Below are 13,350 nucleotides of genomic sequence, written 5' to 3'. Positions count from 1 at the left end.
CTGTCTGCGTCTGTCGAGTGGATACATAGAGGATGCCAGTTCTAGTGCCATCCATTGAGCAAATTGCCATCTCTGGAGCCAATTTCATTACAAACTAAATGTTTTTTATTTGAGACACAATAAATGAAGGCAGGCGCTGAACCAGCAGCCAGGTCTGATTTGCTGTGATGCTGGAATCCACTGGGACAGCCCTGCCCCTATGACTTGCCCAGAAGAGCGAGTGAAGGGATAGCGCATGCAATCCGACCAGCGCCACCCAGAGCAGAATTCACGTGGCTTGCTGGCAGACTAGGGGCTCCATTTGCCCTGGGTTTGAGGGATGGTTTTGTTGGTTTCAGGATTAGAGGAGCTGCAGCTGAGCCATGTAACACAGCTACTTTTACACTTTCTTATAAACCAGCTTCCAGGAAGTTCACAGCTTCACCTCTGGTCACAGCCTGCCCTGGGGACCAGTGTGCGGTGCCATGGTGAGCTGTCACTCACTCATTGTTCTGGATGGGAAGATACAGGGAGACCCACTGGACCTGAAAATGTTTGAGGCAACCAAATGGGTAAAGCTCTGTTTTATTGTTACTCTCAGGTTGGGGAAACTCTTGGTACTGGCACACAGTGGGGCCTGTTCCCCACTCACGGAGGCAGGGAACCTGCTCCCAAACAGAAACCAAAGGGAAGGGTCCTACCCTGCCTGAGAGTGGCACTGTGGGACCTGTGGAACTCCTCGCCAGAGGAGACTGTGGGGGCTGGGACTATAACAGAATTTAAGAAAGAGCTAGATAAATTCGTGGAGGTTAGGGCCATAAAAGGCTATTAGCCAGGGGTAGGAATGGTGTCGCTGGCCTCTGGTTGTCAGAGGCTTGAGATGGATGGCAGGAGACAAATCACTTGATCATTGTCTTCGGTCCACCGCCTCTGGGGCACCTGGCACTGTCCACTGTTGGCAAACAGGTTACTGGGCTGGACGGACCTTTGGTCTGACCCAGTATGGCCATTCTTATGTTCTTATGAGTGCACACTGGCAAGGAAAGGTCCTGCCAGGAGGGCAGGAGCATCTCTCCCGGAGAAGAGTCCAGAATTCTCACCACTCCATCAGCTGCTTCTTTCTCTGCTTGCTGTTGTGCTGATTGCTTGGTGATGGGTTTGGGAGCCCCACCTCCACCCCCCATCATTGTTCACTAGGCTGGCTGCATGCTTACAATACAGGCCAATGTAACTTAGGCAGGGGTGTGAAAAATCCAGCTTCTGCCTGCTGTGGCTCCCCTTGCCAATCTCTCCATGCAGCCACAGCAGGGACAACAGGCGAATGCTTTTGGCACACGAGCTCCCATTGCTCAGGGAGAGGGTGTTCCTGCTGCAGAGGTTCTGGGCTGGTGCAGCCACAACTCGGCATTATGCCAGTATAGCTAAGATCCCATAGCTATACCCCAGTAGCCCCTGTAACAGAGACATGGCCCGAATCCATTCATGTCTGGGTCCAAATTCCTGCAATCCTGACCGTAAAAACTGGGGACTGGGCATAGATCCCTAGCTGGGATAGGCACAGCTCAGCTGTCCCAGAGATCCCCAGGTGGCTGTGAAACCCCAGTGATTTCAGTGCTTAGCTTATACTGTAGCTTAACAGGAGGGGTGTTATGCAATAACACAACCTCTTTTTGTCTGTATGCAGATGTACCCTGTGGGGGAGGGATAGTTCAGCGGGTAGAACACCGGCCTTATAAACTGAGCAGAGTACTTAGTCCTTGAGGGGGCCATTTAGGGATCGGGGCAAATACATTAAAAATAGATAGATCTGTCAGGCGTGGTGATACGTCCTGCTACCAGTGCAGGGGCTGAACTGGATGACTTCTGAAGGTCCGTTCCAGCTCTATGAGCTAAGTATATATATCTCCAGTACTGCAAACCAAAAGGTGATGCTCCTGGAACTCTGCAAGTCAGAGCAAGATAGAACCATTTCAGTCACTTAATTAACTTCATTTCAGCCACTTAATTTAACTGTTCCCCCTCATCAGTCAGTAATGCACAGAGCCCTGCACGGATACAAAACCTGTATCTGCATCTGCATTTGTATCTGCAATCGTGAGCCGTGGATACACACGTTGACACCCCTGGATGTGGCTACCCGCAGAGGTGCAGGGCTCTGAGAATGAAAGCAGCACTACCGACTCGCGTTTCATTTCTGAGACGCCTTGCAGCAGTGGCTTGCTGGTTTAGAGCATTCATGGAAGAGACGAGAAACTTGAATCTTGGAGGCATTAAACGTGGGCGTTCCCAGAGACCCTTTCCCATAAGTCAAAAGCAATGGGATCGTCAAAGAAATCCAGGACCACTGATGGGAGGACGAAGGGGGCAGTTGCTCTGGGATCCAGTGATTTGAGAGGGCTCAGGGCTCTGGGCTGCCATCAGCCAGGGCTCCAGGCCCTTTGAACTGCTGCAGGTGTCCAGTGCAGTGCAGTCTGGGTGGTGCCGAGGGCTGAGTGAGGGAGGCAAGGCGTGGTCCAAATGGGACGGAGAGCCTGCTGTTGTAGCCATGCCCCCTTTCACTTGAGACTCCACCCCTTTGGGGGAGGGGGGGTGGAGCCGAGCCCCCCATTGCCCAGGGCCCAGCAAAGCCGGAGGGCTGCCATGGTGAAATTAAAGGCAACATTCTGAAACTGCATTTTCACACAGCCTGTAATCAACCCATGGAGTTCGCTGCTGCACGACTTCACTGACATCACGACGTGGCAGGATTCCTGGACGGGATTAGAGAGTTCTGTGCACAAAGAACATGTGAACATGAAATCGTAGAGTTCACAATTCTAAGGACTGGTAGGAGGGAAAACAGCAAAACAGAGATGATGGATTTCAGGAAGGCAAATTTTGGTAAACTCCTAGAGCTGGTAGGTAAGATCCCATGGGAGGAAAAACTGAGGGGAAAAACAACTGAGGAGAGTTGGCAGTTTTTCAAAGAGACATTATTAAGGGCCCAAAAACAAGCTATTCCCCTATGTAGGAAAGATAGTAAATATGGGCAAAGACCGCCTTGGCTTAACAAGGAGATCCTGCATGATCTCAAACTAAAAAAGGAATCCTATAAAAAATGGAAACTAGGACAAATTACAAAGAATGAACATAGGCAAATAACACAGGAATGCAGGAGCAAAATTAGAAAGGCTAAGGCACAAAATGAGCTCCAACTAGCTACAGGCATAAAGGGTAACAAGAAGGCCTTTTACAAATATATTAGAAACAAGAGGAAGACCAAGGACAGGGTAGGGCCATTGCTCAGTGAGGAGGGAGAAACAGTAACGGGGAACTTGGAAATGGCAGAAATGCTTAATGACTTCTTTGTTTCGGTCTTCACAGAGAAGTCTGAAGGAATGCCTGACCTAGTGAATGCTGGTGGAAAAGGGGTAGAGTTAGTTTTTTAAATAAAAAAAGAACAAGTTAAAAACCATTTGGAAAAATTAGATGTCTGCAAGTCACCAGGGCCTGATGAAATGCATCCTAGAATCCTCAAGGAGCTGATAGAAGAGGTAGCTGAGCCGTTAGCTCTCATTTTTGGAAAGTCATGGGAGACAGGAGAGATTCCAGAAGACTGGAAGAGGGCAAATATAGTGCCCATCTACAAAAAGGGGAATGAGAACAACCCAGGAAATTACAGGCCAGTCAGCTTAACTTCTGTGCCAGGAAAGGTAATGGAGCAGGTAGTTAAGGAAGTCATCTGCAAGCACTTGGAAGGTAGTGAAGTGATAGGGAACAGCCAGCATGGTTTTGTAAAAAACAAATCATGTCAAACCAACCTGACAGCTTTTTTTGACACGATAATGAGACTCGTAGATAAGGGAGAAGCAGTGGATGTGGTATACCTAGACTTTAGTAAAGCATTTGATATGGTCTTGCGTAATATTCTTATTGACAAACTAGGCAAGTCCAACTTAAATGGGGCTGCAATAAGGTGGGTGCATAACTGGCTGGCTAATCGTACCCAGAGAGTAGTTGTTAACGGTGCTCAATCCTGCTGGAAAAGCATAACAAGTGGGGTTCCGCAGGGGTCTGTTTTGGAACCAGTTCTGTTCAATATCTTCATTAATGATTTGGATATTGGCATAGAAAGTACGCTTATTAAGTTTGCAGATGATACCAAGCTGGGAGGGGTTGCAACTACATTGGAGGATAGGGTCATAATTCAGAATGATCTAGATAAATTGGAGAAATGGTCTGAAGTAAGCAGGATGAAGTTTAATAAAGATAAATGTAAGGTGCTGCACTTAGGAAGGAATAATCTGTTTCACGCATACAAAATGGGAAAAGACTGTCTAGGAAGGAGTACAGCAGAAAGGGATCTAGGGGTTCTAGTAGATCACAAGTTAAATATGAGTCAACAGCGTGATGCTGTTGCAAAAAAAGCAAACATGGTTCTGGGATGCATTAGCAGGTGTGTTGTGAACAAGACACGAAAAATCATTCTTCCGCTCTACTCTGCGCTGGTTAGGCCTCAGCTGGAATATTGTGTCCAGTTCTGGGCACCCCAATTCAAGAAAGATGTAGAGAAATTAGAGAAGGTCCAGAGAAGAGCAACTAGAATGATAAAAGGTCTGGAGAACATGACTTATGAAGAAAGGCTGAAAGAATTGGGCTTGTTTAGCTTGGAAAAGAGAAAATTGAGGGGGGACATGATAGCGGTTTTCAGATATCTTAAAGGGTGTCATAAGGAGGAGGGAGAAAACTTGTTCTTCTTGGCCTCTGAGGAGAGAACAAGAGGCAATGGACTTAAGCTGCAGCAAGGGAAGTTTAGGTTGGACATTAGGAAAAAGTTCCTAACTGTCAGGGTGGTCAAGTACTGGAATAAGTTGCCAAGGGAGGTTGTGGAATCTCCCTTGCTGGAGATATTTAAGAACAGATTAGATAGATGTCTATCAGGGATGATGTAGATAGTGGTCGGTCCTGCCGTCGGGGCAGGGGACTGGACTCGATGGCCTCTCGAGGCCCTTTCTGGTCCCAGTGTTATGATTCTATGATTCTATGTGCCCATAGAAAGCGGGAAAGAAATGATTTTATGGCTAAAAGGGATTTAAACTTTCACATTTCAGAGCCCAGATCAGTCACTAATGGTGGGAAATAGGAAGAAAACTTCCCCTAACACAAGTGATTAGTGCTTCCTGGTCTGGCTCCCTACACCTGCTCCTAGAGCAGCTGGTCGTGGTAGCTGTCAGGGGCGGGATTCTGACCCGCTATGTTACTGCTCTGATTCTGTACAGCAATTGCTGTGCACCTCCTGGTTAGCCTACCCTGGAATTTTACATGTGGCTTACTTGGCCCACCAGCTAATGGATGGGCACATGGCCTCCCTACCCATGCTGCTGCCCGGCCCCCAGCCTGCAGCCCCACGCACTCCACGTCCCCTTCCCATCCCAAGTTACAGGACTGCAGATTCAGACCTTGCACTGCGCTGACACTCCCTGGTGCATTCAGCTGCAATTCCTGGCTCTGGTCCTGCCCCCTCCCCTCCCAGCTCAGGCTAGTCGGGGCACTTGAGCCCAGGGGGTCCTTGACCCTTTGTTCTCCTCTCCCACCAGTCGCCAGATGGGGTATATTTAACTTGCATTTAGTAGCTGCTTGCAGTGACTGCAGCTCTAGAGTTCGGCAACAGTGCTTGAACCAACTGGCAGATGAAATACAATGTGGATGAATGCAAAGAAGTGGGCTCCAGAAAATATAATCCCAGCTTTACATGCAAAACAATGGGGTTGAAATTCGTTGTTACCACTCAAGAGAGACCTTGGTGACACTGTGGATAGTTCTCTGCAAACATCCACTCAATTTGCTGCAGCAGCAGTCAAAAAAGCAGCCAGAAGGTTAGGAACTATTAGGAAGGGGATAGAGAAGAAGAGAGAAAGTGCCGTAATGTCACTCTCCAAGTCCATGAGATGCCCACACCTGGAACACTGTGTGCAGTTCTGGTCATCCCATCTCAGAAAAGATGCATTACAGTTGGAAAAGGCACAGGGAAGTGGAATGAGGATGTTTAAGGGCATGGAACAGCTTCCATATGAGCAGAGATGAAAAAGGCTAGGAGTGTTCATCTTAGAAAAGAGACAGCTGTGGGGGCGAGGCATATGGTAGAGGGATCTGAAATCATAGCCAGTGTGGAGACAGGAAATGGAAGTGTTATTTACTCCTTGTAACACAGGAATCAGGCGTCAGCCAAGGAGATTAGTAGGCAGCAAATTTAAAACAAACAGAACAAAGTGCTTCCTCATACAACGCACGGTCAGCTTGTGGAACTCCTTGCCAGAGGATATTGTGATGGCTGAGACTACCAGAGGGTTCAAAAAAGAACTAGCTAAATTCACAGAGGACAGGTGCAGCAATGGCTATTGGCCAGGATGGTCGAGACTGGTGTCCCCAGCCTCTCTTTGTTGCGACTGGGAATGGGGGACATCGGAGAGATCACTTGATGATTCCCTGTTCTGTTCATTCCCTCTGAGGCACCTAACACTAGCCACTGTTGGAAGACAAGAGACAGGCCTAGATGGACCTTTGGGCTGACCCACTGTGGCTGTTCTTCTCCTTTTATTTTATGGGTTGTGTGCTCCTTAAAGGGCAGCTTCAACTAAGACGAAACACAATGCACCCAACAGAACAGAACAGAACCTGACCTGTAAGCAGTTATCTCTGCCCTGGTACACAGCATAGGAATGGGGTCCTGTATGGCAAATGGAGCAGGGTCCCAGGAGCTGTGACTGCTGGGTTCTGTTCCCAGTTCTATCGTTAATTCTTGCGCGACCTTGGGCAACTTACCGTGTGCCTCAGTTTGTCCAGCTGCAGACTGCATATAATGACAACCCAAAGAAATCTAACCAAAGAATAGTGACAGAGGTAGCTGTGTAAGTCTGTAGTCTATCAAAACAATCAAGGAGTCACGTAGCACTTTGAAGACTAACGAAATGGTTTATTTGGTGATGAGCTTTCGTGGGACAGACCCACTTCTGAAGACTCCTTTTTTGTGCTAACCAAAGAATGTTAATGTTACCCTTCCCCCCTGCTCCCATCTGCCACTGCTTCCTCCCCAGTCTAGCTATGGCCCCAGTCTCTCGCCACCCTCAGGTTCCTGCAAGACATGCTCCTGATTCCTCTCCCGCTCCAGTTCCTCACCCCTCTGCACTCAGAGCGAGGCAGCTTACTCCTCCTCTTTGCTGGCCTAGCACCAGCTGGAGGGAGCATAGAGAGCAAGCACACACAATCTCCTTGTTCTCTTGGTTCCGGTGCCTGGAGCCACGGTGGCCCAGAGCAGCCACTGCAAGGGAAGTCCAGCTCAGCCCCCGCAGCCTCCGGATGGAGCGTGCTCAGCCATTCTCTGGCGATGGCACAGACACTCTCCAGGAGATGAGAGGGGCTGCAAGATGTTCAAGGTGGGTGGACTCTTTGGAGAATTTAGCAGCCACTCAAACACATCTCTAGGGAGCCTGTGCAAACTGCAGCTTTCTGAAGCCTTAAAACTTGACCAGGTTTTCCTGAGAGCAGCACCAAGGGCTCCCCTGACCTCTGGGCTCCCCCACTCTCCTGACAATTGTCGAGTCCCTGCTCCAAGGCATAGGGGCTCTAGTTCTGCTAAAAAACCGACAAGTAATTTGTTAACATGAGCAATCAGCTGAATCCCATCAAACCCCAGCCTGGGGCAGACCTGTGGCGGGGCAGCGGGCAGGGAGCGTTCCAATCCAATGGTTAAGGTTTGGCGCAAACTGGATGGCAGCCATTTGTCCTGAGAGACAGTAAAGTGAGCACTGACCTTGCTCAGTTGCTGTGCCTCCTGCTGCAGTGTGGCCAGTGGCCAAAAGTCCCACTCTTGAGCAGCTGACCCATACCACACATAGCACAGGAGAAGGGCGTAGGACCAGGGAACGAAACCGGCACCCGTCTAGCACTTTCCTTTCCACTCTCTGGGCTGTCTTCTCTCTCCACTACCCCTCTGGAAGCAGGGTCGGTGAATGGGAACTGCCAGGCTCCATACCCCGCATCTCTGTCTACCTTAGTTCAGATTACATACTACAATGGTACGTAATGCAAAAAAATGGGCTCCAGAAAATATAATCCCAGCTTTACATGCAAAACAACAGGCTCAAAATTAGCTGTTACCACTCAAGAGAGACCTTAGTGACACTGTGGTTGTGAGGGTTAATTGAGTTTTCTGGAACAGACTCTGAAAGTATTGGATGAAACCTGCCACATAAGGGCAAAGATTTATCAGTTCTCTCCCCACTTCTGTTCATACTGTGTCACAGAAAGGGTTTGTTCCTTGTTCTCTGGCTATGAGTAAATGATCTGTGTGTATCAGCCAGGCTGGGTGTGTTGTGAACTTGATTGTTAATTCACCATTGACCATCACTAAGAACAGACTGTGAAACTTGTCCTAAAGCCTCTGACAGAAAAGCTCCTCTTCCCCTTTAAATAACAGGAGATCGACGATTCCAGTGGCGGGCATGTTAAGAATGGCAAATTCACACACGCTGTTGTTATTAAACCAGGCCCCAAAGCCAGCAACGTAAGTGTCTATCACGTACACAATTCTATAATTAAGTTAATTTAGAGGCAACAAGAATTAGCTGCTCTGTTATACAGTCCTCAGTCACCCCATCCCGTAACAGCCTTCAGTCTCTCGGCGTGTCTCAGGTCGACGACAAAGAGAATTCATGCTAATCAATAGGAACAAGGCACGCTGTGAATTCAGCACTTGCTGGAGTGGGCACTGCTGGCAAAGCAGGGCCTTGAGCAAGGAAGAGTTATCCCAGCAGCTTTGCCAGCTCTGTCGCTCACTGCACCACTGAGCAAAGACTGTCACCGAGCCTGGGGAGTGGGCTTGGGGGTAACGTACCGCTGGGGCTGGGCAGAAAGGCAGTTCCTAGGTTTCTCTAGGGCCAGAGTGTGCCTGGGCTTTAGGCAGGAGCACTGAGAACGAAGAGCCCCCGGGGCTGGGGGAGACTCTTCCCCTACTTGTATGGCCTGTGGAAAGGTCATTCAGAGCTGAGGTCCCTGTGCTTCGGGGAATGCAGAGGCTGCCATCTCCCCACTCCATTGTGGGTGTTTGATACCCCAAAGGGGCAGGACTAAGGAGCCCCCTTGGCCCATGCACCACTATCACAGAGCTGGGCTGGGAAAATGCATTACAGGCAAATGTCCCATAACTGCATCAGTCTCCACTCTCAGCCTGGTTTGAAAATAATCCATCGCTTTCCTAAGGGCCGGGGTTTGGCAGCCTTCCCCTCTGGGACATGATGGCTTTGCTAGGGGCTGCTTACCAGGGGGACAGGGGCTCCAGACCAGCCTGTTAGCTCTGCTATATGTTAATTCATACGTGGCTGTAACACAGATCCTGCTACTTGTGTGTTCAGTGAAGCATTAAAACAGGAGCTCAGCATCCAGGAAGGTTTTCCTGAAACTCAGCGTACAGGTTCCTGCTTCAATTTCAACCCAATGCTCCTGGCCCCTCACCTTCCCTCACTGAATCACTCCCCTCTGCTCTCTGGAGTTAGCGCCCCTCCAACCAAGAAAAGGACAGATTTTATTCCATGGACGGTCAGGCCTGGCCATGGCTAGAGATGGGACAGTGGCCGGACAGGCCCAGGGCTCCGAGGTGATCCTGAGTGCTCTCTCTCTGCCGGTGTGGTTGGCTGGTTGGCGCTCACATGCACAGGGCCTAACTCATCGCCACAGGTGAGGTCAGGTAGGAATTTTCCCCCAGGCCAGAGTGGCAGTGACCTTGGGGTCCTTCTCCTTCCTCTGCAGCATGTGGGTGTGGATCCCTTGCCAGATTACATGGGCGTTTCTCATGTTGTCTTTTCCCTGCCGTGGCAGTGGCTGGGGCCCTGGTGAACCCCAGTCCCTCCTGTTCGCTGCCTGTGGCAAGTGACAGCCCAGTCTCCTGTGGGCTGTGGTACTAATTCTGGCTGTTGAGTTTAGCTAGCTGGCACAGGGGTGTGCTGGTGACCTGGGATACACGGCCTGTCAGGTCCTTCTGGCCTTAAATTCTGACTCTAACCAGAGATTGCACTGAAGCCCTGAAGTCATAGTCTGTGTTCGCACTGGTCTGAGTGCCAGCACCTTGCGATGGCCCAGCACACAGCACAAAGCCCTTCAGCCTGCGGCTGTGGCCTTGTGTAGCACGTAGGGCCTGTGCTTCTCTCCTAGGTCCCAGTGGAAGGAATTGCCATCTTACGCCAGTTTCCGTTCTCCTCAGCCCTGCAGAGAATGTCCATCATAGCTCAGGAAATCGGAGGGGACCAGCAGGTCTTCATGAAGGGAGCACCAGAGATGGTAGGCAAGTTTTGTAGGCCAGAAACTGGTAAGTAACATCCATATCAGTGCTCAAATGTGTGTGCAATGCAGCTTTTAAACCATACAGAGTCCGCACTGTGACAGGAGAGCTCCCAGCTTGCCAGATGCGTGGTCCCAGACTCACAGGAGCTAGAGCCTTGCCCTCACCCAACAGAGACTCACTCGGGCAGGTCTGAGTGGGTCTCATCTGGCCCTTTGCAGCCAAAGGATGCCATTAGGAGACAAGCAGACAGTGCAGCCTGGGGGGCATCCTCCCAAACGGGCCTTTAGCAGACAACCCTCTCAATTTTGTGGCCTACAGTAGCTAAGCGGTAGAACTGTGCGTGCTTTGCTCTTGGCTAAAGTTACCAAGATTGCTCACAGGACAAGCTAAGGGTTACAGCTGGGGACTAGAAGACAAGACTCCTGGGTTCCAATCCAGCCACAGCCACTTGCTCGCCATGTGTCCTTAGTCAAGTTTATAGTGTTCCAGAGCCTTGTTTACCCATCTGTAAAATGGCTAAAATAACACAGCTACCTCGCAAGGCATCAGGAGGATTTCTGAATGTTGACAAAATAATTTGATAGTTTGGCTGGAGAATGATAGAAAAGGGCAGTTTTGTTACTGGTACAGTGCTAAGATGGGGGCATCTGGCTTGTCATGAATTACCTGGTGTCTCAGGAATTGGGCAGCAGTGTGGGGGTGCCCCCCCAACTCCCAGTCCTCTCTTGTGTTTACAGGCACCACCCCCCCCCCAGTTCCAGAGCACGTCAGCTCCCAAAGGCAGCAGATTAGCCTTGACAGTACCTTGTTCTTGTCATGTTTCAGGGCACTTGTGCTCGGCTTTCCTTCATGGTTCCTGCTCCACAGCTCCTACCCCTCTTGGGTGGAGACCTGCATCTCTCTCCCTCCTGACCAGGATATGACCAGCAGCACAGTTTTCTGCCTTCCTTGCAAAGATTGCCTGGCTGCCTAACCAGCTCTGCTTGCTTTCAGCTCAGAGACGGGTCACAGAGGGACTGGGACAGCCATACACTCCCACACTGCTGTTTTGAAGCAAACCAGTTTGTGCTCTTAAGGAAAAACACACCACAGAGAAAACACATTACAAACAGCGAGAGCAGCAGCACGTGTTAATACGGTTTCCCAGCATCACCCTGCTCAGTGCTTGCTTGTGATTAAAATGTCTGCGCTTTGCCTCAGAACAAGTGCTTGTCTTACCAGGCTGCAGCAAACCCGTCCTCGCCATGGCCCAGGGCTCCTGCCACTTTGCTGAGTCAGGAACGAGGCCCTGAGTCAGCCCACAGCCCCAGCTTTTATCCAAAGTCTTTTTTTGTTGATTACCAGAGCACCCACTCGGAACTAGATGCTGCGCCTGCCCCGGGGTGGCTTCCCTGGCTCAGAGAGGACATCTCTTAACACCATCTCCCAACTAGAGCAGGAACCTGCTGGGACATCAGGCTCATGACAGAGGGGCTGAGCTTCGTTCCATGTGCTGTGTTCTGGATACAGCCAGGCTCTCACTGTTCTTTCATCCGCAGTGCCGCCCAGCTTTGCCAGTGAGCTCCAGCTCTACGCAGCGCGGGGCTTCCGGGTCATCGGACTGGCCTACAAAATTCTGCAGGCTGGGAGGCAGGCAGCTGGCTTAACTAGGTAGAAACAGCCAAGCTGCCCCCGACTTCCCGCATTCGGTAGCAGTCCAACAGTGCCTGAGGGCCATTGGTGCACATGCTATTCTGCAGCACATGGCTGCCAGGGTGATGGGCACCAGGCACTGAGCGCTTGGGTTAAGAGCATCTCCAAAACAATGCCCTACGCATCTTCCCATCTCCTCGCCACGCGTGCACCTACCTGCCTGTGTGTTCCAGGGACGGGTCCCGCTGCTGTGGGTGACAACTAGCTACAGGAGCCGTTCTTCCCCCGGCAATCACGGGAGAGCCCCTCTGTCCCCTTTGGGAGGCTGGAGGGGGATGAGGTGGTGGGAAGCACTTTGGAGGACTGTCCACACTCATGTGACCTTGCCTGCATCCTCAGGGCAAAGTGCCCTGGCTCCAGCCCAAGCTAACACACAGCTCAGGCCCACAGCCAGATGCACAAGGCCAAAGTGCAATACGTACATGCTTCAGGCTTGTGTGTGTGGAGGGGGTGGCTTGTGCAATACCGCTCATAGGAACCCACAGGCTAAAACTACAGTGCAGACGTACCACAATGCAGCCTGAGCTGAGAGAAAGAGCAGGCAAGGAGAGTGCTCAGGAGGCAGGTCACAGAGAGGCTCAATTCAAAACTAGGCTGGGCTCTGTCTAGGGACTCCGGAAACGTTTCTGCTGGTGCTGACAGGACTTTACCTGAGCTCTCCAGGGTGCTGCCCAGACCTCCAGGTGTGCCGTGCTTTGCCCTGCCGCTACTGCTGTGGCCAATGCTGCTAGTGTTACAGGTGACACTGGCTACTGCTGGCAGCAGTTCTGAAGTGGTGGGTCAAGCTGCAAGGCCGAGTCTGCTTTCAAAATACTGCCGGTGCCATCTAGTGTCACTGAAGTGCAAAAAGGTTCCAGGTGCAGGGAACTTTGCTGCTACAGAGGCCAGGCCTGTAATACGGGAGAAAGTCAACCTAAGGCCAGGTCTACACAAAAAGGGGAGGGTGAATTAAGATACATGACTCCAGCTACATTAGTGATGTAGATGGAGTCAACATGCCTTAGTGCAAGTTTCTGCGCCGTCTCCATGGTGGGAGGTCAACAGAAGCAAACCCTCCCATTAACTTCTCTTACCCCTCATGAGGAGAAGTACCAGTGCTGATGTGGGAGCCCCCTGAGCTCAATTTAGCATGTCCCTTCCAGGCATGATAAATCAAATTCTGGAAGATCGACTGTGACAAGGGCAACCTTCCCCGTAGTGAAGACATGCCCTTAGATGTGCAACTCCAGCTGTGAGAATGGTATAGCTGGAATTGATCTAACTTAGGTTGAATTTCTGTGGCGTCCCCACTGCAGGAGGTTAGTGGGAGAAACTCTCTAGCTGACTCCCCTTACTTCTTGCAACCTAGTGGAGTAGTGGGGTTG

General features: G+C 50.6%; 1 protein-coding gene across 1 annotated transcript in view; it reads left to right on the top strand.

The window, feature by feature from the left end:
* The window catches only part of LOC142018201 (putative cation-transporting ATPase 13A4), a 69,628-nt gene that overhangs the window by 36,172 nt on the left and 20,106 nt on the right, over positions 1–13,350 (top strand). Inside the window, exons 14-17 of the mRNA XM_075003760.1 lie at positions 401–551; positions 8,435–8,521; positions 10,165–10,318; positions 11,833–11,944. Coding sequence (XP_074859861.1) covers positions 401–551; positions 8,435–8,521; positions 10,165–10,318; positions 11,833–11,944 — 504 coding nt within the window. The remainder of the gene's footprint in view (positions 1–400; positions 552–8,434; positions 8,522–10,164; positions 10,319–11,832; positions 11,945–13,350) is intronic.

This window comes from Carettochelys insculpta, chromosome 10 (assembly GCF_033958435.1).
Source record: "Carettochelys insculpta isolate YL-2023 chromosome 10, ASM3395843v1, whole genome shotgun sequence".
NCBI lineage: Eukaryota > Metazoa > Chordata > Testudines > Carettochelyidae > Carettochelys > Carettochelys insculpta.
The sequence above is the reverse complement of the archived record's forward strand: the minus strand, read 5'-3'. Positions and strand labels throughout refer to the sequence as shown.